The following is a 26077-nucleotide window of genomic DNA, read 5'->3' on the forward strand; positions in this document are numbered from 1 at the left end:
TGGATATGTGTTACAGAGACAGAGCTTTATAAGTGTCAGTACTTTGGTTTTAATCAGTCTTGGTTATGTACAGTGCTATACCTGCTCTAACGTGCAGGTAATAGAAAGCATTTTGCATACTGCCAGTTTGTCCATTCCTCATGCAAAGTCATACCCCTCTTTGGACACTAAAAATATTAAGAACTATTCTCATAATCCCATCAGGATGGGGAGAGGAGAAAGCTCTGATACTAAAACTACTACGAAGCTGCTTGTTAAAGAAAACAGTAGGGAACTGACATCAGAATAGCTTCACTTTAAAAAAAAAAAACAAAAAAAAAACCACAAAAAAAACCCCCACCACCTGACATGTTACAGAACTGATTTGAAGCAAGTAACCAAGCAGTGTTACATTTGTAAAATAAGGTGATAACCATAGCATCTGTACTGCCATTTAATTTCTTTTGCAGGAGATAAAGGACTTGCAGGAGGGAGAGGGTCACCAGGTTGCGAAGGAAAGATTGGAGATCCAGGCCGAGCTGGAAACCTAGGTCAACCAGGAGAAAAGGTTTGGTTAGAAATACAGCGCAGACTTTTCCATAGGTCCCATTCATTAAACGTGACACTGAGCAAATAAATTAAGAAGTGTAAGGAATATAGGAGTTCCTATATTTCCTGGCCAGTGATGCACAAACTATGAAATTAAATCGTTTATATATAAAGGGGCTCAAGCCAAAATTTTAAACTTAGATGCAGGATTTCAGAACTCCAAGTGTTTGGGATGTTTTGGTACTTCAGTTTTTAGAGCACAAGGAGGATATTGCATTGCTTACAGCAAAAAATTAAGGCCACAGCTTCTGAAAAGATGGCTATTCAGAAATTGCAATTAAGCACATATTTGATGGAGGTCAGTGACAAGTAAGTATGCATTTAATTTAAGCACGTGCTCTGTTGAATTGAAGTGTAAAGGAAGTACATTGGAGGTAATACTGCAGCCATTCTTGCTGATTAACAGAAGCTAATATAGTGATGGCATATGTAAATGTAGGATTCTTGATTACTCTGTAATCAGAATTCAAATTTGAACAACATAACACCTAAATGTTTTGAAAGGTGGCATTTCTTTTTTTGTGTGCTCATATGTCTTTCTTTTGTGTGTGGTTTTGACATGACAAAGTGTGGGGTTTGGGGTTGTGGATTTTTTTTTTTTAATTATTATTTAATCTGTGTTTGATGCCACAGAACAGCTGGATGTGGAGTGGCCTTTGTGGTCCAACTAGATCATCAGTGACTGATATAAGCTCAGCTCTACTGACCTGCTTTGTGAACATACTGATTTGCTGGTACTCAAAGCTAGTACTCAAAACAACCAGCAGTTTAGTCAGTCAAAAAGAACAATTCAAACTTCCCTTTCAGGGAATAGACTTAGGACATTTGTGATATAACAGTCTTCATGGAAAACAATGCTCAGAAGAATGATTTAAAAAAACCCCAATAACTGACTTTGAGTATTCCGAGACACATCTGGGTGCTGACCTTGACTATTTAAATAAATATTTTTATTAAAATATGACTATCGTATAAAATAAAGGAAAAGTTGTATTTGCACAAACTTCAACCAAACTTTCAGATACAGGTCCAAAGCTTTTCACAGCTACAGCAAGCATCACAATGCAGTAAAGGCCAAATGGAGGGAAGTGTTTTGCATTGCTCAGTAGCAATTTCTTAGAGTTAGGAGACAGAGTTCAAAAGCTGTCTAGACAAATTACTCCTCTGGTATGGAGCCTGCAGCTGGTCAATAAGGAACATCCAGTGGTCTGCTGAATTGGAGCCATTAAAAATTATAATGTGAAAGATCCCCAGGAAATGGAGAAAATTACCCTAATAAAAAACGTTAATTGATCACACAGTGGAGAAAATAGTTTGGCAGATTTGCAAAACATAGTACACATGGATTGTTTACATTTCTCTGTGTTGCAGGGTGACCCAGGCATGGTTATTCCTGGAGAGCCAGGTAGACTGGGTTCACCAGGAGGTCATGGCATTCCTGGCTCAAAAGGTGACACTGGATTTCCAGGACTTCCAGGCCTTCCAGGACGTGGTGGACATGATGGTGATGATGGCCTAAGAGGTACTGTTGTCAAACAAGCTCAAGGAGCACAGCAAGTTATTTTAAGGAAAGGGAAGCCAAGTCAAACAATACTCACTCAAAGCCTGAAACTTCTACTTAAATCTTTGTGAATCCAGTCTCCTTTCTTTTAGGAGATCATGGCTCACCTGGAGTTCCTGGAGATCCAGGTTTTCCAGGAAAACCTGCTGAATGTCTTATTGGCCTGCCAGGTTTGCCAGGTGGCCAAGGAGCTACAGGCCCACCAGGTAGGACCTTCTGAATCACATGTGCCATTTGGCTGGGTGGGTCTGGGTTTTGTTTCTGCCTTCCAACAGCCTGAGAGAGCCGATGATGTTTTTGGATATTGGTTATAGGATAGTAGGTGAGAAAACATAAGCCCATTTACAAGATACACTTTCTGCAGATGGGAGGAAACACATGCACTGATTAAGATGGATTAAGATTCAGATTCCATTCTACAGTACAAAGAGTAATCACAAACTGGCCCAAATTCTGCAGGAAAAAGGATATTTCAGCCATGTCTCCTATATGGGGCTGAACTTAGATTCCTTGGTGCAATGTGATTGATAAAGAAACAAAACAGAGGAAGAGCTCAGCTAGGTAGAAAACAAGTTTAGGGACTCAAAAGTAACTGCGTGTACTGCGTATGATTTCCGTTCCAAGAGAAACACACTCGGGTACCCAGCACAGTTCTTCTCCTATATATGATCTCAAAAGGATTTTTTTTAAGAGAATGAATGCAGAATTTGTGGGTTTTCATGTTTGGTTTTTTTTTTCTTTTCCTGAGAAAGAACAGAATTGTCTACTCTCGCCTTTGTTTTTTTTTCTTAAAAAGAAAAAAAAATACCACCACCACAACTCTTAAGATTTCTTGAACATGTATGTTGTCTTACAGATCTAATGTTTAGCCCTCAAACAGGCAAAGTTCAAGAAGAGATTCATGCTCATGGTGGCAAGATAGAAATGAAGGTTTATTTTCCAGACAGATGCACCATACTACCCTGTCATGCATTTTTCTTAGGAGGAAGAGGTTCACAAGGTTCAAAAGGAAAACTAGGTCCTCCTGGCTTGAGTATCCCAGGAATCTATGGAAAGCCTGGGGAACCTGGATTAATAGGTTTTCAGGGAAATACAGGATTACCTGGTCCCAAGGGACAGTCTGGAAGGCCAGGAATCTCCGGTGTGCCAGGTAAGGATTCCCCAAATACTTGTTTTGACATAGAAATTAAGTCAGTCTCTGCAAAAAGGTGTCAGTCATGCTTTTCCAAATTGAAGATGCTGAAATATTTTTCCATCAACAGCTTTCATATATCATTGAGATCTATATGGAAAACAAATAAATCATTCCCTAAATGACAAGCATATCTTGAAGCTGTCATGACATAGTACAGAATTTTCTATAACAGTCTTCTGAGAACAGAAGGCTGCCTTACATTGGTTTTTGTACAGTAATGTCCTTGCAGTAGAACATGAACTAGTTAACATTCAAAGCAACTCCCCAACATAATGGAAGTGTAAAGTGTTTAGTAGTTCTTACTCAGCATCCCTTTTCAAACAGATAGCTTGTTAATGCTATCTTCTTATTCTTAAAAAGCAAGTTCAGATCTTGAGTCTGACAGAGTTGAGTCAGATCAACTGTCACGTTAACCAGAGCTAACTGTAAGTAAGGTAGGTAATCCCTATAGGTTTTTTTTCAGAAATGTGTTTAAATTTGATTTGTAGAATAAAAGAAATCAGGTATGTAATGCTTCTTATCTCTAAGAAAGATTTTTTTTTCATTGCTATCAAATCCTGCATTATTCTGTGGGAAGGAGATGGTACATACCTTTTTATATATACAACCTATAACACTAATGACAAACCTGTAGCGCTTGACTCAGTTGTGCAAACCTAGGTTTCTGATGTCATTTGAGGGGAGTTGTCGTGTCCCAGCAGGCCTTCAGCTCCTGAGCCAGAACATCCCGTGACAGGTCTCCCATCCCTGTGTGGATATCTCAGATACATTATCCTCACTGTCAGTTGTTTCATTCATTGACAGAAGCTGTTACAGCTACTATCTAGGTAGTTTGGGGGTTACTGTGTGTGTAAGTGCTGTTCATGTGGTTAAAGACTGGAAAACTGGCTTCAACAGTATGTTATAGAAATGGAGAAAAAAAAAAGGCAATTAAACACTTAAATGACAGGCACATGTGTAGTTTTCTGAAGTAATGTTCTGTTTCAGTGATCAAATACTAACAAATACGTTCCTGTTGCTTCAATTTCACAGGCTCAAGGGGAGAGCCAGGTATAATGGGCCTGTTAGGAATTCCTGGACCCCCTGGCATGATTGGAAGACCAGGCAATCCTGGTATCAGAGGCAAGTGGCCATAGTATCTGCCTTCATTATTACTTAGAATATAGGAACTTCCATGCTGAAGTAGTCTTGTGATCCATCTTGATGTATGTTATCACTCCTGAGTATGCATGTCATACTGGAATTTGTTTGAGTCTTGGTAAATCTTTGACTTCTGTATATATGCAGTCTACAGACTGAATGACAACATTACTTATTCTTTTTTTAGCCATTTTGAATTGCCACCTTTTCTGTTTCATTGGTGTTTGTAAAAGTGGCTGGTGATTTGCTAAATAAAAAGCAGAGAGCTTTTTTGCTCTATTTTTTCTATCCCATTCATGTTCCAAATATTATTATTATATCTATTCAACAGATATAAGATTATACATATATTCAGTATAAGAAATAATTACCGTCTCTTGCCATAATCTGTGCTCATAGATGTTTTATTGCTGATTGGAGTAATTAAGCTAGTTTAGGTTGTTGATTTGGAATGTATATTTACATACGTAGTCACCCTTGAAGACAGGAGTTTCATTGCTTCCTTTATGCTATCGTCTAGTCAGGTTTCTTCAGAAATTTCATTACATTTTCTTGCAGGTTCTTCTGGCTTCCCAGGACTAAAGGGAAGAAAAGGGTTTCTTGGAGCAAAAGGCGAACCAGGTGATAAAGGTTTTCCTGGACCATCTGAGACCTTGGTTCGTATTGGGACTAAAGGAGAACAAGGCTTAAAAGGTACACATTCATTGTTCTGTCATTCAAAACTGGTTAGGGTTGTCATCTATGTTGCAGTTCCAGTGGACTCTAAAACATGGAAGAAAATGACTCTGCTACTGAGAGTATTCATATGGCTTTGAAATAATTATTGCTGAACACTGTAACTGCCTTTTTATTTATGGGATAGTTAGATATTACATTGAGTATTTATTTCCATTTTAACAAGTCCATATTCCTTAAACTCTTATTGTAATGTGAAACCAGTATTAATATGTTGGTAGTACTAGGAGGCTTCTATACATATATGCTATACATTCATGTTTGTACACATTTAGTAGCCCATGAGCACAGAAATGGGTGTGCTTACCAACTAGATGCTGGATTGCAAAGAAATTGAGTCTTCTCAGAAATACTTGACTATCAGAAGAATTCCTTTGTTTGCAATATTAATATAGACTCTCTGTATATGAGTTGTACATGCTTAACTAATGCTATCTGGTGTTTTGTGTAGATGTTTTCCTATGGAAACTTTCAGAAATTTATTTTTGTCTCCATATGAGAAATACAGAAGGCATTAACTGTGAGCTTGTCTTGTTTGTGTGTGTTCACAGAGTGAAAATCCTATGCTCCACTAGTTTTAAGAGTTATAAAACTTAACTTTACATAAAACTTAGGTTATAAGATGTTGTTTTGTAATATTTTTTTTTTTTAATGAAACTTTGTTTTAGGAGTTCAAGGAAGAATGGGTCTAAGAGGAGAAAAAGGGCATGCTGGTATGCAGGGTCCCCCAGGCCTTGACGGGTCTCAAGGAATACCTGGTCTACCAGGTATGGAATATGTATATCAAAAATTACTGTATCACATGGAGGGTAGAGATAATATTACCTCAATATTTACCTCAATATACCTCAATTACAATATAAACTTGGCTCCAGCAGCAGCACTACATTCTCTGTATGAACTCTGAAGGTTTTCTGAGAATTCTGAAACCGAGCAATTTCAAAAGCTGCTATTTGAAATCATAGCAGCTACCACCAAATGATTCTTCATTTCTTTCCAAATATAGACCATTGTTTGGGGTGATAAATAGAAAATAATATTAAATCTTGAATAATAATAACTTTAAAATCTAAAAGCTGATGGGGCCAATGAATAAAAAATGGTATTTATGAAAGTGAAGTTTGAATTCCCAATATTATGAAAAAAAGTAAGAATTCTAAAATAGGAACACTGTGCGATTGTGCACAAAAATATTTCAGAAGCCTTTTTTTTCTTTTTGGATTGATTCCATTTCCCTTTTCAAAGCCTGCTTGTTTGGCTTATATTTTGAAAGTTACCAGGTCTTCAGTGAAAAGCAGACTTAAAAAGAACCTGCATAAATTATAAACCTACCTAAGCCATTTCACAAAGTTTTGCTCTGCCATTACTATAACATCATACACAATGTTGACCCTTGAGTGAGATAATGCATCTGTTTTTTTCAAATTAAAGCTAATAAAACATCTTTATTTCTTTGTATTCTGTATTTTTGATAACTTCTTTCTAGAAAACTATATGACACTATAATACATAAAAATGGTGACAATTAGAAATAATTTTAAACTTGTAATCAAAACGGCTCTTCTCATGATGGCAATTATCCGTGCTATATGTCATTATAGCATCGCTGCTATATTCTGTCATTTAACATCCTTTGTAGTCATTGCAGTGTAGCCATCACAGGAAAAACTGCAAATGCTCCACTACTCCCTAACTTTTTATGGAAGAAAATAAGACCTCACCTGCCTAAATGTTCAGGCATTGCTAGTACACTGGAATTTAGACATCTGGACATTCTAGATACAACTAGGTCTTGTAGTCATTAAACTGAGTGCTAATTTAGCTAAATTAAGCTAATTAAGATAAGTGAGTGGGGGAAACAGTGTCTAAGCCATATAAGAAAAAGCTCTTGAGTATACTAGTCATGAGAAGTGCATAATGAGTAAGTAATAATGTGATTGTCGTGGTTTAGCCCCAGTCAGCAACCAAGCACCACACAGCTGCTCGCTCACCCTGCCCCCCCGCGGTGGGATGGGAGAGAGAATCAGAAGAGCAAAAGTAAGAAAAATCACGGGTTGAGATAAAGACAGTTTAATAATTGAAATAACATAAAATAATAAGACTAATAAATTATAATTAAAAGGAAAACAATGAGAGACAGAGAGAGGAACAAAACCCAAGAAAAAACAAGTGATGCAACTGCTCACCACCTGCTGACTGATGCCCAGCGGGTCCCTGAGCAGCGATTGCTGCCCCCCAGCCAACTGCCCCCAGTTTCTATACTGAGCATGATGTCATATGGTATGGAATAGCCCTTTGGCCAGTTTGGATCAGCTGTCTTGGTTGTGCCCCCTCCCAGCGTCTTGTGCATGTCCAGCCTTCTCAGTCAGTAGGGCATGGGAAGCTGAAAAGTCCTTGACCAGTATAAGCACTACTTAACACACTGATGTTTTAGTTGTTGCTATCAACATTATTCTCATACTAAGTCCAAAACACAGCACTATATCAGCTACTAGAAAGAAAATTAAGTCTATCCCAGCTGAAACCAGGACGCATGCCCAGAAACCAGACTGAACTCAGGGGCACAATGAAAGGAGAGTCCAGTGTGTCAATACAAATTTGTGATTTTGATCAAAATTTGCAGAAGTATATTTCAGTTGCCGCCCCTAAGTGCTGTGGTCACAAACATTAATGTTAATGTTGATACATAAGATGCTTATTATTGCCTTGACTTTCTGACAACAATAATTATAATTTTATCTGTGTCTGGGGCAAGAGGAAGAGTTACACTTTGGCCACATGTTGATTTATTAAATAATAAGATACCGTGACAAGTTGTGCAGTAGAGGATTCTGTATTCATGACAGCTCTGCCAGCCAGTGTCTAAAGCAAACATGTGAAGATGACACTTATTTCTTCATCTTGCAGGTGTTAAAGGATTTATGGGTCTTCCAGGGATTCCTGGAGGACAAGGATTCCCAGGTGCACCAGGAAACAAAGGGGACATGGGAATTCCAGGTCATTTTCTATCAAGCCATATTAGAAATTCATAGAGCTGTATAGAAGCATTTGCACAGATCTGAGCAGTTACTGTAAGCGCACTACACAATGCTTAGACTGGGATTTATTCTTTGCGGTACCTATAAACTTCTCACCACCCCAGCATTTGCTTGACTTGCAGAATGCAGTTCTCCCTCTTTCTACATGAAAAATAATGTCTTCAATTTATATATAGTTACATGTAAGAACCTCTTCTTAATGTGCTTAAAATAAAATCACTGGCTGTGTCAATTACTTTATCTTTAATGAAGAATGAATATCTGAATATACAAGCAGTACTTCACAAAACATGAGGTGTGGTATGCAATTATGATCCTTTTAAGAATGGTGTCAGTATCTGTATTTTTCCAGGCCCAAAAGGACAGAAAGGATCTCCAGGCTTTCCAGGACCATCAGGTGACCCGGGTCCACCAGGCTATGGTGGCTTTCCAGGTGACAAAGGAGACCCTGGGTACCCATCTGCTGGGCCTCCAGGAGAACCTGGTCCAAAGGTATAAAGGCAATGGAAACATTGTCATATTAGGCAATAAGCAGAGCCTTTGACTATAGAAACAGAACATGTAAGCAAGAGCTGCAGAGTTTGCAGTAGTAGATGATTTGTTAATGATAAGAAATATGAAAATCCTATTGTGTCATTACTCAGGAGAAATTTTTTAGTTCATTATATTTCATTTTTCTCTTGGTGCAAGAATTTCTTATTTGTAAAGATGGAATATCTTGAAAATAACTGTAAAAGTTGCTAATCATTAAGAACAAGGACTTGCACTTAAAGTCAGCAGTAGGAATGCTTGTATGTTAAAAAGTACAGAAAAACATAATCTTAGCAAATGCGAAAGTTTTGTAATCTAAAATTGTACTGTTGGTTTTTGGCAGTCTAGTAATATCATTACATAGGATGAATTGTTTTTTTTCTTAGCAATATATATTACTGAACATAACATATATTGCTAAGAAAAAAACAGTATCTTTTAAGTTTGGTCAATTGGATACAATTTTACTCCACGTATTCTGGGTGTTGAACAACTGGGAGTCTTTTTACATATGAGATTGTCTGAAATACATAGTTGAGGCTGTGAACTGTACTATAACTCCTGTAATCTGTCTAAATTATCTGTTTATTTTCTGTATTAGCTGGGTAGCCACAATGAGATTACTGTTGTGAAAGTCAGTAGGAATTCAAGGAAAAATATGCATTTTGGTATTTTGTATAGCTGCATATTATGTAAGGAATGTATGTTTGGATCGAAAGAGGAGCTGTTAGAATAAAATTGAAGGGAAGTCTATGTGCAGGTGAAAACATCTAAAGACTGGAGTTGGTTTGTACAGATTAGCGATCTTTTTTTCTTAGCTATGTCTAAAGGATCAGTGGTATTATGAGAAGACTTCATATTAGTCTACTTTGATTTTTCTCTGAAAATCATAATGAACCATGATTACACTTACTTAACCTTTAAAATTATGTATGATTTTTCTGTTGTTCAAATATGGAATGTGATGTATTTAATGTAACGTGATTCTTGCCTCTCTGTGTGCAACTGCTATTTCTCAGGGAGATCCAGGTCTCCCAGGAGCTTTGGGCAGCAAAGGAGAAAAAGGATCTCAAGGTCATCCAGGACATAAGGGAGTACCAGGACCACATGGCATCAGAGGGGAAACTGGAGGCGCAGGAATCCCAGGTATGTTTGGTTTTGGAGGGGTGGTGAGATGTTGATGCGCTTCTAGAAGAAGTTAATTTCTCAATAAACTACACAGGGTGCGTGTGAGGTGGCACGTTTATATTCAACTGCTGTAAACCTAAACAGCTCCTTTGTAGTCAGTGCAGCCAGGCTAGCTTACGTCAGCTAGAGATCTTTTGCAGCTGTCCAAAGCAGAAATGATAGAGAAGTTCTCAGACTGATCCTCTCCCAAGGATCTAGTGATAATGCCTTTTCTCCTCTCCCACACTCTTTCTTCTTACAGGGAAGCTTGGAGCTCCTGGAGATATTGGTGTTAAAGGATGGCAGGGCCACCCAGGACAACAGGGCATTACAGGCCCTCCTGGTATGGTGTATAGCATCTCTCCTAAATCACTGCCCCCTGGTTTGTTATTTTCTTTGTAATGAGGCAAATGATGTTCTTGTTCTTCTGAGCTTTTTAGAATTTAACTGATGCAGTTGCAGTCTCTGTTTATGTTAGTTCAAGGCTTTGTTTATCTTCCCTGGTTCCAGCTAAGGTCTTTGACAGCCTATTTTCAATGTTATCAGTTCAGCTGAGGCAAGAGGTTTTAATTTTGCTTCACTATTGTAAAGCTTTTTGCGTTTTGCTTTTTTTTTATCGAGAGGTCTCAAGGTGTGATATCCACACAATTGTAAGAAAGGCTTGTTCTGCCTCCTAAAAGAGAACAATAAACTAAGATGTAGCTAGATGAGAAGGAGAAGAAAATGAATTAGAGTGGAAAGAGGGGACAGAGTTGCAGTTGTTTGTTAAAGCAACAGAAAAGATCAAACCATTCAAAATATACGTAAGGGGAAGTGTCCAAATATGTAGCAACAGAGAGGTATACAATGCAGACTTTATTAAAGTGAGTGCCAGTCACCGTCTTCAAGAAGAGCATTGAATGCTCTTATATTCAGAGATCCTTATCAAAATTATGATGTTGTAGTTTTGTAGACTTTAGTGAACTTGCACTGACTTATCAGCAGAGTTAGCAAAGATCAGAATCTACTCCCTGTTTAGGGAACCTTGAATTTGTAATAAAGCCAGGGAGAGAAACCATGCTGCCTGTATGGATTCCCACCAGCATGGGTTAATCAAAGGCAGGGTCCTAAAATGTATTTGAAAGACAGAAAGTTATTGCCTGTGAAAATAGTGGGGGTGTTAAATCCATCGAAGTCCAGTGAGCTCAATAAAAATTAGATGCTGCTCTTTACAAATGTTTATATACCGACACAGGTTAGATCTATCTTTGAAGTAGCTGAACTAATTAAATTTTAATAAAGGGGACTCATATCTTCTCTCTTTGAAATGCAAAATAATAGATGTGAAAATGATATTGTGGTCCATTACAATTCACAGGTGCTGTTGGAGACCCTGGAAAAAAGGGACTTGTTGGTGAAAGAGGTAGTCAAGGTCAGGATGGTATGCCTGGTCCCCCAGGAGTAAAGGGAGAACCAGGTAACACCATTTTCATTCTATTTTACAGTCGGTTTTTTCCCTAGTTAAACTGATAAGGATTATTTGGGAAGGATTAATAAGGAGCTTCTGTGGAGCCAAAGATAAGTTTATAAGTAGAAGGTTTTTCACTTTCACATAAATCAGAGGTTTTTCTATATAATTGTTGTACACACTGTCAACAATCCAAATGCATATGTCACTGCTCTATTATATGTGTGATTTGTCATAACTTCCCCTAAAAATGTTAATGTCTGCAAGAGCCAAAGTATTGCTATTAACAGTTCTTATGTGTTTAATCTCAAAGAGGGGAAAATAATCAAAATCCTTTTAAAGGAGTCTCCTCTCTTATGTGGAAATAAGATAAAAGGAATCAGTGTTTACTTACATGAATAGTGAAGGTTTTCATGACCTGGCTCTTAGGTTGTAAAATCTTTCATTTAAATGTCACTCCTGATGTCATTAATGTCCACAGATAGATTTAGTCCTCTACTGAATTCTGACAGAAAGAAAAACTTACAAATTTAATTTGTATTTCTGGATAGAAGAAGTGGAAATAACCAATAAATTATATTTACATACAACTAAAATCTATATTTTTATTCAGTGAATTCTGAAGAAATGTATTAAATATTAAACAACTATAATGTTTTCTAACAATTATTCAGGACTTTGAGTATAATGTTACCTAATGTTTTATAGGAGCACCAGGGAAAGGAATCCCTGGCCTTCGAGGTATTCCTGGTCGAAGAGGTGAGTTGTCTTTTCAGAAAGCAAAAGCTTAATTTTTAAAGACCAGAATCATCATCGTAATCTTTAAATCACCTCCTGCTTTTGGATGCTTGAAATGGCACTGAGAGTGTCAGAGAAAATCAAAGAGTGATTCTGTGCTCTTGATCAATGATTTGGTGCTATACAGTAAATGTCAAGAGTTCTTGCTTGTAAAGTTACGACTGTTTTAAAAGGGAAATAAAGAAGCTAATTTCTGTGGTTTTGCAAAGGTGATACACATTCTAAAATTCTGGGGAAAGTTTTAATTTTTTTAAAATTTTAATCTAAAAATTTTAAAAATTTCTAAAATTTCAAAATTTCATTTTGATACATAATTTGATTAACAGAATGTTCTAATTAAAAGAGATGGTGCTGCTGAATACTAAGCATACTGTAAAAAAAGCTACAGTGATTGCATTTTAATTTTGTTCATCCCTTTTATATTGATGAACAGTTGACTGAGGGGACTCTTCCCATTTTTTAGGTTTTGCATTGTGTCTCTAGTACTGGTAGAAAGCCATTGATTTACTTTACTTTAAAAAAAAAAAAAATTATCTCTTCATACCCTCCATATATAGATCTCTCTATATGGATCAACTCTAAGATTAACCTTAGAACAATATCCATCTGGAGTAGTCTCTTATTGTACTCGTATTGATGCTTTTAGCTGGAATTTAGTTTAAAAGGATTTGCCAGTTCTCATGTTCAAAGAAGCATTTCTTCTACTCATGCATCAAGAAATATTCCCTGCTCTGGTCTTTCTACCCTTCTCTCAAGTTTATTCCTTTGTATGAGCAATCTCTGAAGTGGAGTTTTTTTAAAAAAAACTTTAAAAAATAAAAAAAATAGTGGTGTGTACACTACCTCACAGTGAGTCCTGTCTTCTCACAACTATTTTGCTTTACAGTAGCAAGGTAGCTTTGGGGACTTTTCCATACTAAAAACAAAGTTTGAATTCCACCTTTGCAGTATAGTAAATGCATGTATTCTGTGTAGTCACATCGTCTTACCATCTTGACAGCTGTCCCCAAGTGTGATACTTATAATTTGCAGGAATCAAAGGGGACATGGGACTGCCTGGTTTTCCTGGGCCACCAGGTATGAAAGGTCATCAGGGTGATCAAGGACCCGTTGGACCTCCTGGCTTAGTGGGGTTACCTGGATTTCAAGGCGCAACAGGCGTGGCAATTACTGGCCAAAAAGGGAACAGAGGTATTGCTGGTGCAGATGGAAGACCAGGTGTGTTGTTATAACTCCTTATTTATCTGAAATTATACACTGATAATTGAAAGCAGAATTCAGCCTGTCCAGAACTCAAGGTTCAAAAGGGGTTTTCCCCCAAGAGAGCTTCATAATTAAACAGGTAGTTCCTGTACCAGTTAATACAATGTTACCACTGCAAACACCACGATGATCTATGCAGTATGATGTAAATTAAAATAATGCTAAGCTTTGCAGTCCACTCGATTTGCATTATTTTGCTTTCTTCCCGTGTGGTCTGTAGGGCAGCTGAGATCCAGCTTTAAAGCAGTGAGATAGCATGGGTGTGATTACAGGCATAACTACAGCTCGAGAATATTAAAAAAAAACGTAGTGCTATAGAGTACTGCAAGAACTCAGCTCTGATCTCAGATTAAATTAGCAGGCTAGGAAAAATGAGTTGATTTTTTAAAAATTGATATATTTCCTTTGAATCACTGAGGTGATAGACATGAATACCGTTATAGAGTCATTGAATGTTGTACTGCATTGTATGTAATGTATATGAAACGCTGTTGGCAGTAGTCTTTACTTACTCTGATGTTTCTGTACAGGTGCTCCTGGTTTTCCAGGGCTTCCTGGTCTTCCCACTCCCAGCATGAAAGGAAGTAAAGGTGTTAGAGGGGCAGATGGCATACCAGGGCCAACAGGCCCAGCCGGCAACATTGGTCCTCCTGGTCCAAAAGTCAGTGAAAGGAATATTGCTTGTTTTTTACTCCATTGTTAATTTTGCTCTTACCATGAAAATAACATCCAGGACAATTAAAAAACAAACAAACAAACAAAAAACAAAACAAAAAAAACCAGAACAACAACAAAACCCCACATCCTCCAAAAAAAACCCTGGTAATAGAGAAAAGATACTAAAATGGATATGAAAAGCAGTTTTTATGAACTTAAGTGGACCAAAAAGAAATTATTGTGAATTTCTGGCATGTCATTTCCTTGGCCAATTACAGAATAATATTAACAATTATATGACTATTTCTAACGTGCTCACAAATGGAACAGATAATTCTAGTTGTAGCACATTCTGTCAACATAAAGCTTTGAATATTCTGAACAAAAAGAAAATGTACTTCATTGCAGCATGCGGATGCTGCTTCCTGTTTATTATTTGTGTTCCCTGATTTGCAGGGAATAGAAGGTCGATCAGGTTATCCTGGTGCTAGAGGGAACCCTGGATATCTTGGATTCCCAGGTGTAAAAGGTATTCGTATATTTATTACATACACTTCTGTGTGCCAAATACAATAATTTACACGTTGCGTTATAATAGTATGTGTGTAATAGTACCAGGTGTCGTCCCAGAGACATGAGGCTTTTCCATCAGAGGCAGGGTGTAGGTCAGCTATAAATGAAAGCGTTCACTAAGAGAGCATTTTCTTTGAGTTAGATGCTATGGGTATGTCCAAACTAATGTTGAAGTGAGGAAGGTCTGAAATTTCAATGGCCTCCATTCCAGGCAAATTCAAAACAAGTTTATCCTTAGTGACTAATAATGTGTAAGGACTTTGGGACTGAGTCTGCTAATTAGAAATGCCACACCACTGCTAGAAGATGTGACTTTCTGGCAACCTCTTTGCTCTAGAACTCAAGAGCATTTAATCATAAGTACAACACAGAGCACTGGGTCCTCTCTTTGCCGTAAGAATAGTCCCAATTATAATCTAATCTACCAGTTTATCAGCAAACTGTTAAATGTATTGGCTTCATTAATTTCATATTCCTGAGGGTTAGTTGGATAAGTAGCTGGCTAAAAATCCTTTTAATTTAGACATTTTTCTAGTGATTTAAATCTGATGCAGGTCTGCATTACTCCAATATTCTCATTTTTTAAATTGCATGATTTACAGTGACACAACATTGGCATTACCTTTTTAACCTACTGGTTTGTGTTCCATGCTAATTGTTGTGTATTTTAATTTTTTTCTAATTTGAAAAGTCACTGTACAGACAGTAATTACACTTTCTTAAGTAAAAAGCTCTAATTTCATGGCATAGTCAAATCTCCTGACTTGATGATAAAAATACTTTTATTATTATTTTTTTTTAATTTCCAGCAGGGCTGTGGAGAGTAATCTGGATGTAACCTCATATTTTGCAAAGTTAAAAGAATTGCTTATTAAGTTTCAAAAACTGGAAAAACTATACAACCCTCCTAACAGCCATCAGCATAACTGACAGTAGGGTTTAAAGGGAGTTGAACTGCACAGCATCACTGAAGGCAGCACTTGACCTGCAAACTCAGTGACAAAAACACATAAGATAAAAAGGACATAGTCTGAAGTTGAGATTTTAAGCTTGGTTTATGGGACTAGCCATTATATGAAGATAGGCATGGAAACATCATCTTATAAACTGACTGCACTTGGCCTATAGATTATACAGATACGTAGAGTCTGCTCTTGCATTTCAAATGAGTCTACAGGCTGTGTAACTCTTAGGAAAGGTTGCATGGACTCTTAAATAAGCCTCTGAAACTCTAACGGTTGTTTTGACATTTTGAACCAGACAGATGTATCTCCAATCTTCTGTTTTAGGAGAAAAGGGTAATCAAGGACCCCCTGGACCACAAGGTGCAGAAGGGCCAAGGGGACCAAAGGGCCAGCAAGGTAACCAACCCTTCTCATTCTAATACCAGCTGACTTAGCTTGATCTGTTTGTTTTGTTTTGTAGTTTGCTTGCTTGCTTGCTTTTCATATAAAGCAATAGCTCTTCACTATCTTTTTGCTGCTAGGTCCACCTGGAGTCCCTGAGAGAATATTCTCTGTCCCAGGAAGCAAGGGTCCTCCTGGACTGCCAGGAATCCCAGGAACACCAGGTGATCAAGGAATTCAAGGGATTCCTGGTCTACAAGGTGCTTTATATTTTTATCTCTGTACGTGTTTGTGTGTGCTGCTTAGTGGAACATTTTGGTTTGGTGGGAAAACATGCTTCTGCATAGCAAATTGACATGTCTTTAAAAATACCTCTCCATATTTAAAAATAGCTCTTTGTACCTTGTTAACAACCTTGTATTTATAACCTGTCCCATTCCATCTGCCCTCCACCCTCACAGTCAGAGAGTAAGTTTCTCCTTCAACATAAGCCTAAGCAAAATAATGGAATAAGAAGTAAACTTGGATCAAAACATGCACCATTTTCATACAACCAGAACCATGCTCAGGATGTTTGTCATTTGGGGGGGGAAGTTACAACTTGTAGTAGAAGTATTCTAGATGTGCTACTAAGTAATTGTGTCTGTTATAGTCTGGGGGCGGGAAGGGAAAGGAGAGGCTGGCTACTGCTCCATTGGCACTAGAAGTGAAGCCTGCCACGGCTGTGAGGAATGGGGAAGCAAGGAGCAGGTAGGATGTGCAGCAGGTACTTGGCCACCCTTCTCAATACAACAGCTTTCCACCCCAGGAGGGAGCTCCTGAGGGGGGCAGGCTTGCCAGAAGGCATGCACCACTCAGGAATGACAGTTGCCTCCAGCATAACAAAGCAGGCACTAAAGAACAGTACTTTTACACTTTCCTTAAAGTTGTTTTACAAAGGAGCTGCATTATTTATAGGATTACAAACCGTGACCAAGATGATTATGGCCTGTTACTATATTTTTGAAATATTTCTGTTTTATGACACAGGCTAAAAGAAAAAGCTCTTTGCTTTCTGTAAATATTTCTTATAAGAATAATATTTTTCTGCAATACATTCAATATTTTCTTGGAATCTTCCTGACAGGAAATGTGGTGACAGTAACACTATAGACAGTCTCAAAACTTAGTAAATTCATGCTGATGTTTTTATTCTAATGCAGCTACATTTACGTGGAGATTTTAACTTTATTCATTAACAGTTATTAAAATCTAGAATAACTACTGCTATATTATTCTTGGTTTTTTTCTTGATTGCAATTTAGGACCTAAAGGAGTAAAAGGTCTACCAGGAAGTTTTGGTCATCCAGGTCAACCAGGACTGCCTGGTCCAAAAGGAGACAGGGGATTTCCAGGACAAAGAGGTACAGGAAAGCAGACATCTCTGTTTGACTGCTACTACTGAATTTACAGATAAACTGTATTCCTGATTTCTGCAAATGAATTTACAGATAAACTGTATTCCTGATTTCTGTAAATCCTTCCTCTTGCATGTATTGAGATTCTGTAACATTTGCAGTAGCTTTAGGGACACAAGCACATGTAAGCACATTCTTAGCTTTTAACAGATGAATGTTCACAACTGAAATAATTTACAAAAACATGCCTTGACTGTGCTCCTCTGTTATTAATCACATTTATTTATCCATTTGAAATCCCTAGGTACCAGTGTGCCTTTATATGATATCAAAACGGAACTAAATATTTTTATTTAGTCACCATAAAATGTTTTTACTTTACAACTTTTTTGGTAAAAATCGCCATGGTTCTTTAAAATATCTCACTATTCCATGGAACTATGCAATGTAAAGCTACCTGAGCTAGGTCTGAAGGAGTTAATACATCTAGCAACAAATACTACCAATTTTCAAGATGTATCTTCTGATTGGTAAATTTTTTGTTAGTTTTCAAGTGGTTCCACTAATGTAAATGAAGTAAAAATTCAAACAAAATTATAATATTTGCAGTCATATTTCTTTCCCCTCCACAGGACAACCTGGACTGATTGGCTTTCCAGGTCTACAGGGGTTACCTGGATCACCAGGTACTATCATTGCTGGTCCAACAAGAAGAGGTTTTATCTTTACCCGGCATAGTCAATCAACAAAGATTCCCTCATGCCCACATGGGACATCGCAGATCTATGTTGGCTATTCACTGCTTTTTGTACAAGGAAATGAACGAGCACATGGACAAGATCTTGGTACTGTATTGGTAAAAATTTTCAGATCATTTTCTTTAGAGCCCACTAATTCTAAGTTGTCTTCATGAAATGAAACTCACAGTAAGTGTCCAAGATGAACATTGGTTTCAACCGTCAGTCTCTGGGGCGGTCTGCTGCTCTGAGTCAATTCAGGAATCATGGCTTGAAAGACACCTTTCTTTCCTGCACTCCAATATTCCCTTTTGCCTAGACATTCCCTAGATATTTTTGAAGAGGAATTCAGTTAATTTTGGGTAGATGTCTAGTATAAATGTCCACAACATCTGCACAGGGCTGACAGTAACAACACGGGATCTGAGAGAGAATCTTGTTTTTTTGGAGACCAAATGGGATGCTTTAGGGTGTCAAAAATGGCACTGGAAGCTTTTGTTTAAGCAGCTGAATCCCTGCCCACTGTGTCAAGGACCAATACCATTCAACAAGACACTACTATTTTAACAGATTTTGTTCTTAGCCCTTATTTTTTATATACATATTTTTGTATATACCATAAGCATTTTGCTTTTGTAGAATTCCACTGTACAGACACTTCTCTCCATAGTTACCAACTGTTTTAATTCTCACTATAGTAGGTGGATGCCATCATGTGTCTCTTCTGTTGGCTACACTAAATATAATCTCCTATTTGTCACAAAACTCTCCTCTTTTGTCTTTTAGGAACAGCTGGTAGCTGCTTGCAGAGATTTACCACCATGCCATTCTTATTCTGTAACACCAATGATGTTTGTAGTTTTGCTTCTCGCAATGACTATTCATACTGGCTGTCAGCTGCAGCAGTAATGCCAGTAGACATGGCACCGATTTCTGGCAGGGCACTAGAGCCCCATATAAGCAGGTAAGAGTGTAAAAAAAAATTTAGCTTTTCTGGCCTGGAACCACAAAGACATCATAAATTGTTTTGAATGGCAAATCTTAGGCAAAGACCTGCCCATCTCAGACAGTACAAGCACTGTTTTTAACCACCTGATTTTTGATTACTCACCTGAATATGTCTGATATTCAGTGATACTCTAAGAAAAGTTAGATTAAAGTGAGGGTCCCACCACAGGGCTTAATCTGCATAGCTGCTGAGAAGATGGCACACAGTCTTACTGATTGCAGTGATTTTTTAAAAAAAAAACTATTGTTGTGTATATTGGAGGCACTCTAAAATGAAACAAAGACAGCTTCATTATTTGGAATACAGTACAAATCAAGTTCTGCTTTCAATTATGTGTGATACATTTACTGTAGTTGGGTGAAGAATATTGTAAATTGGGGCTGAAGGTTCTCTGCTATGAAACACCCTTGTGCAAATGTGGCCCTTTCTAATTGCTTTAGAACAGCTGAGAAGGATGAAGAGCATCTTAAGAGGAAAAGCTGTAAAAGCACGAAAGACCCAAGACTAGCAAAATGAAAGATGGGAAGGCAAGCTTTGCACTGTCTTCTAGCCTGCCCTACCCAATTGTTGCAATCTAGCAGCTCAGCTTCATAATTCCTTCATTTAGGAAATAAAGATTACTTCTTCTAATCTTAGCAACTAAAGGTACAGAACTTTGATCTAAACCATAACAACATATAGTAGTGAGCACATGAAGAAGGTAAAATTTAGCTTGTTACTTCAATAAAGGCAAAATTAGGAAGCTCAAATGTTCTGCGACTAATTCCCATCTCTTACCAATTGTTGTCTGGTGTTACTAGTAGAGATTGCAAAGCAAGGTATTGGGTTACCTTCAATTTACTTATCTCCTCATTAAACAGAGAAAACCTATGTGAGTTGTAACATTTATAGTAAGCCCTGCCATTAGGTAGCTACTATCCCAGGAATACCGTTTTTGTCTGCTTACATGTTTTCCCTCATATCTGCACTGAATGCATGTGTGTTTTTTCTTACAGGTGTGCTGTCTGTGAAGGAGCTGCAATGGTAATAGCAGTTCACAGCCAAACAACTGTAGTTCCTGCATGTCCAGACAGCTGGATATCTCTCTGGAAGGGTTTTTCTTTTGTTATGGTAAGGATATAAAGACTTTAATTATTAATTTTATGTCCTGTCACTTTCTCTGGTATCGTCATCTGCTCATAGCTCATTTGTTCCTTAATAGTTGTTAAATTCTTTTTTTTTTCCTTTGCCAAGAAGTAAACAATAATTCTATTAACTCTTATTTAATGCCAGAAGCATAGGAACAACTGTTCTGATCTGTCCTTAAAAACAGGTGGCAGGAGGAAAAGGGGAAGAGATGAAAGGAGAACCATAGGATTTTAGTCTGACAAAAATAACTGCATGCTCTCATTTTCATGTGTCATGCTAAGATCTAGGAAACAGGTTTGGGGAGTGGAGTTGTTAAACCAGTCCTGAACGCAAATAAACAGAAATAACTGACCTGCTTCCATGCCAGGCAGTTCTTTTATAAATCAGATCTTGAGGCTGAACTCCACAGAAAGCTAAAATCAAAATAAATGCAGTACACTGTCTACAAAAGACTGCCTCAGCAATTTTGAGGCAGTTAACTCGTTGCCGTAACGAGTGAAGAAAGTTCATAATGTGTCTGCAAGATGGGAACTGAGTATGGGAATAAGGGTGTATCTATACTAGGGGACGTAGCACTTCATCTCACAGGCATGGATAACAAAGATGTCATAGGGATGACATCTGAGGGTAAATGAGGGTAAAAGACAGAATTAAAAACCCCTCTTTTTTGCATGATGTAAAGTGCTTTTAGGTCTAGTGTGAAAATTGTTGTCTCTCCTGGGATTTGGCCCTAAGTAATAATAACAATAATCTTGGAAAAGAATGAGATAATTTTTGCAGCATCTGGTTAAAATCACTTGCTTGTTTCCAACATCAGCAAATGCAAATGGTATCTCCTAGCCAATTTTCTACTGTCATAAATTATTTTAGAGATATTTCTACAAGCATTTACCAACATCAGAGAAGGAAAATGCCTTCTTTGCTTTTTGTGTTTGGAGAAGCAATCAATGCAACAAAAAATATGAACACACACAAAATAGGGGATTTGGCTTATTTGTAATTCAGTTACTGTAGTCCTCAACTGGACAGAAGCCAGCTACTTTCTGGTCTTTGTAGTGGTTACAGTTTCATGCGTTTTCATGGAGCAGAAAAAGGCCTTTGCAGGGACTTAAGAAATGCCATAACTGTGCTTGAATTTTCATAAGGCTTCTGTGCTTAGTTATAAGTTTATAAAACTAATCTGTGTTCACTTTATTTTGTCCAAGATATACCACAGAACATATGGTATGTTTTAGAAGGAGATTTTTTTTTTGCCTGCAGCTTACTAAAAGCTGATGGACAAGTTCTGATAAAAAATGTGTTGGTGGTTACAGTATACAAGCGCTGGCTCAGAAGCTTCTGGCCAAGCATTGGCATCTCCTGGATCTTGTTTGGAAGAATTTCGAGCCATCCCATTCATAGAGTGCCATGGCAGGGGCACGTGCAACTACTACACAAATTCCTACAGCTTCTGGTTGGCATCGTTAAATCCAAGAAGAATGTTCAGGTAAACTGTAATTCCCTGCATCCATACACATAGCATCCATGCTGCAAGTGCCCAAGGAGACAATAACTGCCTGCGTAACATGTGGGGGCTCCCCTAGTAATTCCCCTCAGTTTAGATATCCCCCCTTGTAAGGTTTTGGGTCATTCTGTAGCACAAAGATGCCTTAGGTGAGCCAAGAATTTCAATGTTGTTGTCCATAATTCCATATAAAAAGTTTCATCATCTCTCCCTGTTTTTTAAAGAAAAAAGTAAATGTTTGTTTTCTTTCTTTTAGGAAACCTCTGCCACAGACTTTGAAAGCAGGAGAACTAGAAAACATCATCAGCCGTTGTCAGGTCTGCATGAAGAGACCAGTCTAAACAGTGGTCACTCTTGATGGAACATGAAACTCTGCTTTTATTACAAAGAATTGCCTAACGCTGAAGAGCTATATTTTATTAAAGTCCAACTGCATCTGGAAAGAAAATTATAAATTGCTGGTGCAGCACTGTGGTGAGGTAGGGCAACAGTTTGACTTTTGTCTTTGGCAAATGACAAAGCACTTTGTTGGAGAAAGCTTGTTATGGCAGTCTGCAGGGGCTTCTGCTGAACTATGTCATTTCTAAGCTGCATCTTCATGATAAAACTATGGCGTCGCCAGATCTTTAATGAAAGATGTTAATGCTGCCTTGTGTCATGTGCTTTTCAAACCACAAGACAAACTAAATGCTCTAATACCAGCTTACATAGGTTCAGTGTTCAAAATGGATATAATTTAAGATGAAAATCTGGCACTTATGAGAGATAGGGTTCAACAGGAAATATTTTCAGTGCACTTTTAAATACATAATGATTCATTTAGGGTTGTTTTGGTTTGGTTTTCTTGTTTAATAAACAAGTATCTCCCCACTTACCTCACCATTACTCTGGCTGGCAAACAGGAATACAATCTTTTTTGTATCACTGCAATAATAATGGTTCTTGACTAGCCAGAAAGGGAGCTACACCACACACTGGGCAGAGAGTACAGTGGTGACATGCACTAGCTGTGTTCTGCAGAGTGACTTTGGCTAAGGGCTGACTAATTGAAAGTCTTGGATAGTTTTCATTAGATTCCATGGCTTTTGACACAGATCATGAGATCTTTTAAATTCTTCGCACGTTGACACTTTTGGGCCTCTATTATGATCACATGCTTTTGTCCCTGCTGAAGAACAACTATTTAGCATATCATCATTGGGGATTTTGATGGAATTAACAATTACTGTATGGCTCAAGGGCTCCCATGGTATTATCAGATTATCACACACCCATCAGGATGTGATCTCTTTCTATTTTATTTTTAATAGAAAGCAAAAAATATAATATTCACATTTTATAATATTCCATATTTAAATATTTATCACAAATATTTAAATACATAATATAATTTATCACACATTTCTGCAAATGAAACCATTTATTCCATCCAGTTAAATGTATGCATCCAAAATTTTTTAAAAAGACTGATATTTAAATTGTACCATCTGAGCACTGACTTATACAAGAGAATCCAACTGTAAGTGAACATAAATACTTGAAAAGCACTTTCATTTACTCATATAACTTATAAAATTGTAGCTCTGAGGGTTTTTTTTATATTTATAACATTGCACTTGCAAGGCTATTTAAAATTGTAATGTTAACATTTAAAATGTTAATATTTTTTTAATACTTGCACAATCTATCAGAATTCCAGTATTTAGTGTTATAGAAGAATCCTAATTCACCTGAATAGTTCTGTAAATGCATAATTTTAAATGTAGGGTGTAGCAATTCATTGAAATAACCAAGATTTCTCATTTAGATCTTTTTTTAAGCCAGTGAAATTTTATATTGTTTCTGTTAAAATACTTGCATTGTGTTTGTCTGACTGTTTGAATTTTCAGTGGCAACCTAACTAAGAAAAAGTTTCATCTGTGTTTCATGCCAGTATCTTCTGATGGAGCTAACATGAAGATACCATTTACATGAACCGAATAGATATTTTTAAATTAGTGCTTGCTTGAACAGTCATAGTACTTCTGTTTGCAAGGTATAATTGTGAATTTGCAGGTTTTTATGAAGAATCTCTATGCAGATGCACTACTGATAAGAAGGTATTAATGTCAAGTTAATATTTAGTCTTCCATTTGAACCAGGTTGGGGGATGGGGAGTGTTTTCCTTAAAACAATCACATAGTAGATTTTTCCATAAACTCTGAAGTTTGCTTTAAATACTCAAAGATAAAATCCACACCTGTTGCTTGTTAGGTTGTTGGGTTTTTGTGGGTTTTTTTTTCCATTAAGGCTCATTACAGTCACCCAAAGGCATTGTATACTGTATACAATTGATGACTGTGAAGACCCTCATGTAAAATTGCTAGTAAAATGCAGAATGTAAACACCTGACGTTCAAGTCTGCTGGAAATGGTCAGTAGAGGATAACATGTAAGGAGAAGGGAATGGGTTGTGGTTTTAAAGTCCAAAGGTAAGTTACAAAGAGTTATGTCTCATAGTATAGCACATAACTGGAAGTTATGCCTTGTTCCCAGTTTTGGATTCCACTGCTCACTTATTGTGTGGCCTTCAACAAGTTACTAAAAAAAGATTTTCATAAACAGCTTTAGATTTTGAGTGCTCAAACTCAGTCTTTTTCAAAAGCATGAAACACAACTGCAGGGATACATATGTTCATCAGTCCCAGCATAATACAAGCTGGACACTGAAAATCAAAGAAAAACTTGAAAAAAAGTTGATCTTAACTTCTCTCTGCAGATGCAGATCACTTTACTTCCCTACTGCTAATGATTGTTGTGAGGATTAGTTAACTCATGTCTGTAAATGCTTTGAGAGCCTTAACTGGAAAGTGCTGAAGAGGTGCAAGGTATTAATATATTGTACTGAAAGAATGGAAGCATGAGAAATCAGAAATAATGAGTAAATGGGGGTGGGGGGGGGAGGAAAGCAAACCTTCTGCTAAACACAGCCAAATAAAAATATTTTGACTAAATAAAAGACCCATTTCACTTGGTTTTTTGTTCTTTGCAGTGCTAATGATCTTTTCCACTACCTATGCATAATATTATTTACCAAAAAAAACCCCCCAAAACCTGTCACCTGATTAAAAGACAGTAGGTGGTTTGCCCTCAGAAAGATGGTTGCTCTCTCCTACTTGGACTACACTAGAAGTCTAGCACTTCAGTGTAGATACCCAAGCTGGATGTCTGCATGCTGTCTTTCTTCCTAGACGTATTTCTACATAGGATACTGTGATGGGCTGGTGACAGACACTGGTTTCAATCTGGAACAACTCAGCCATGTTCTTCTCTTCTACTGTGTTCATTCATATTTTCTGCTGGATTCAAATGCATGAAGCACAGGTGGGTGACAAGTTGCTGTTGACAGAAATAGTAGGAGAGAAAGGGTTGTGATGACACAGAGGAAAAACTAGGAAGATGAAGAAGGCTGGCAGCCTTCAGCAGACCAGCAGCCCCAAAGTGAGGCACTGCATCCAAGCTCCATCCCGGGCCTTGGCTGAGCTCTGCTGTAGGTAGGCTTATGCCCAGCCCTCTCCCCTGCTGCTCCCAACTTCTTCACTTGTCTTTGACCTGGCATCTGACTTGTCACCTTGCATTTGCCTGATGGCTGCTGGATGGTCAACAGAACCTTTTGCTGTCACTGGCCCAGGTCTGTGTTGCTGTGCCCAGCATGGTGGGACTGTGCCCTTGTTGTAGAGATCACTGTCCTTCCTGGGCTGGGATTGTCTTCCTCTGTGGAAGGAAGCCATTCTTGCAGCTTGCTGACAGTCACAATTTGCTTAGGGAACCAATGTAACTCCAGGTTCAAGAAAGGAAAGGACAGGCCACCAAAAAAGCCAAAACCTGTAAAAACTAGAAAAGAGTAGGACTTGTAGTGTTTCCTCAGACAGAAGACGGTACCCAGAGGTATTCTGTAAGTGCACACAGACAGACAAACATGCAGATTGTGTGCAGCAGAAAGAAAAGGACACACCTAAAATTTTTATCAAGATTTCAGTGTGAAAATAAGGAAGACATATCTGAAAAATCAAACTGATAGAACAGGGTTGTATGCAACATTCTTAAGGATGGCCTTTTAAATCACAGAACAAGAAAATCAAGGATATCTGCAGAAAGATCTGAAAACTGTTGAAGAAAATTATTTGTGCTAGGACTTCTACACAATGAAAAAATGGGAAAGCAATGAGGATACAGCCTGATGCAATTCTTTTTGAGATCTGACAGAATACATGGGGCCTGGACA

General features: G+C 37.7%; 1 protein-coding gene across 1 annotated transcript in view; it reads left to right on the plus strand.

The window, feature by feature from the left end:
* COL4A3 (collagen type IV alpha 3 chain) overlaps positions 1–22155 on the plus strand; it is a 64063-nt gene extending 41908 nt beyond the window's left edge. The window contains exons 30-53 of the mRNA XM_072868491.1: positions 450–547; positions 1960–2110; positions 2242–2355; positions 3132–3299; positions 4377–4466; positions 5043–5177; positions 5888–5986; positions 8127–8216; positions 8610–8749; positions 9808–9934; positions 10218–10298; positions 11313–11411; positions 12111–12161; positions 13233–13418; positions 13994–14124; positions 14577–14649; positions 15983–16054; positions 16180–16299; positions 17344–17442; positions 18069–18281; positions 18960–19137; positions 20178–20292; positions 21624–21796; positions 22071–22155. Of these exons, the coding sequence (XP_072724592.1) occupies positions 450–547; positions 1960–2110; positions 2242–2355; positions 3132–3299; positions 4377–4466; positions 5043–5177; positions 5888–5986; positions 8127–8216; positions 8610–8749; positions 9808–9934; positions 10218–10298; positions 11313–11411; positions 12111–12161; positions 13233–13418; positions 13994–14124; positions 14577–14649; positions 15983–16054; positions 16180–16299; positions 17344–17442; positions 18069–18281; positions 18960–19137; positions 20178–20292; positions 21624–21796; positions 22071–22155 (2888 nt within the window). The remainder of the gene's footprint in view (positions 1–449; positions 548–1959; positions 2111–2241; positions 2356–3131; positions 3300–4376; positions 4467–5042; positions 5178–5887; positions 5987–8126; positions 8217–8609; positions 8750–9807; positions 9935–10217; positions 10299–11312; positions 11412–12110; positions 12162–13232; positions 13419–13993; positions 14125–14576; positions 14650–15982; positions 16055–16179; positions 16300–17343; positions 17443–18068; positions 18282–18959; positions 19138–20177; positions 20293–21623; positions 21797–22070) is intronic.
* Positions 22156–26077: the final 3922 nt, after the last annotated feature.

Source organism: Ciconia boyciana, chromosome 7 (genome assembly GCF_034638445.1).
Source record: "Ciconia boyciana chromosome 7, ASM3463844v1, whole genome shotgun sequence".
In the NCBI taxonomy this organism is placed as follows: Eukaryota; Metazoa; Chordata; class Aves; order Ciconiiformes; family Ciconiidae; genus Ciconia; species Ciconia boyciana.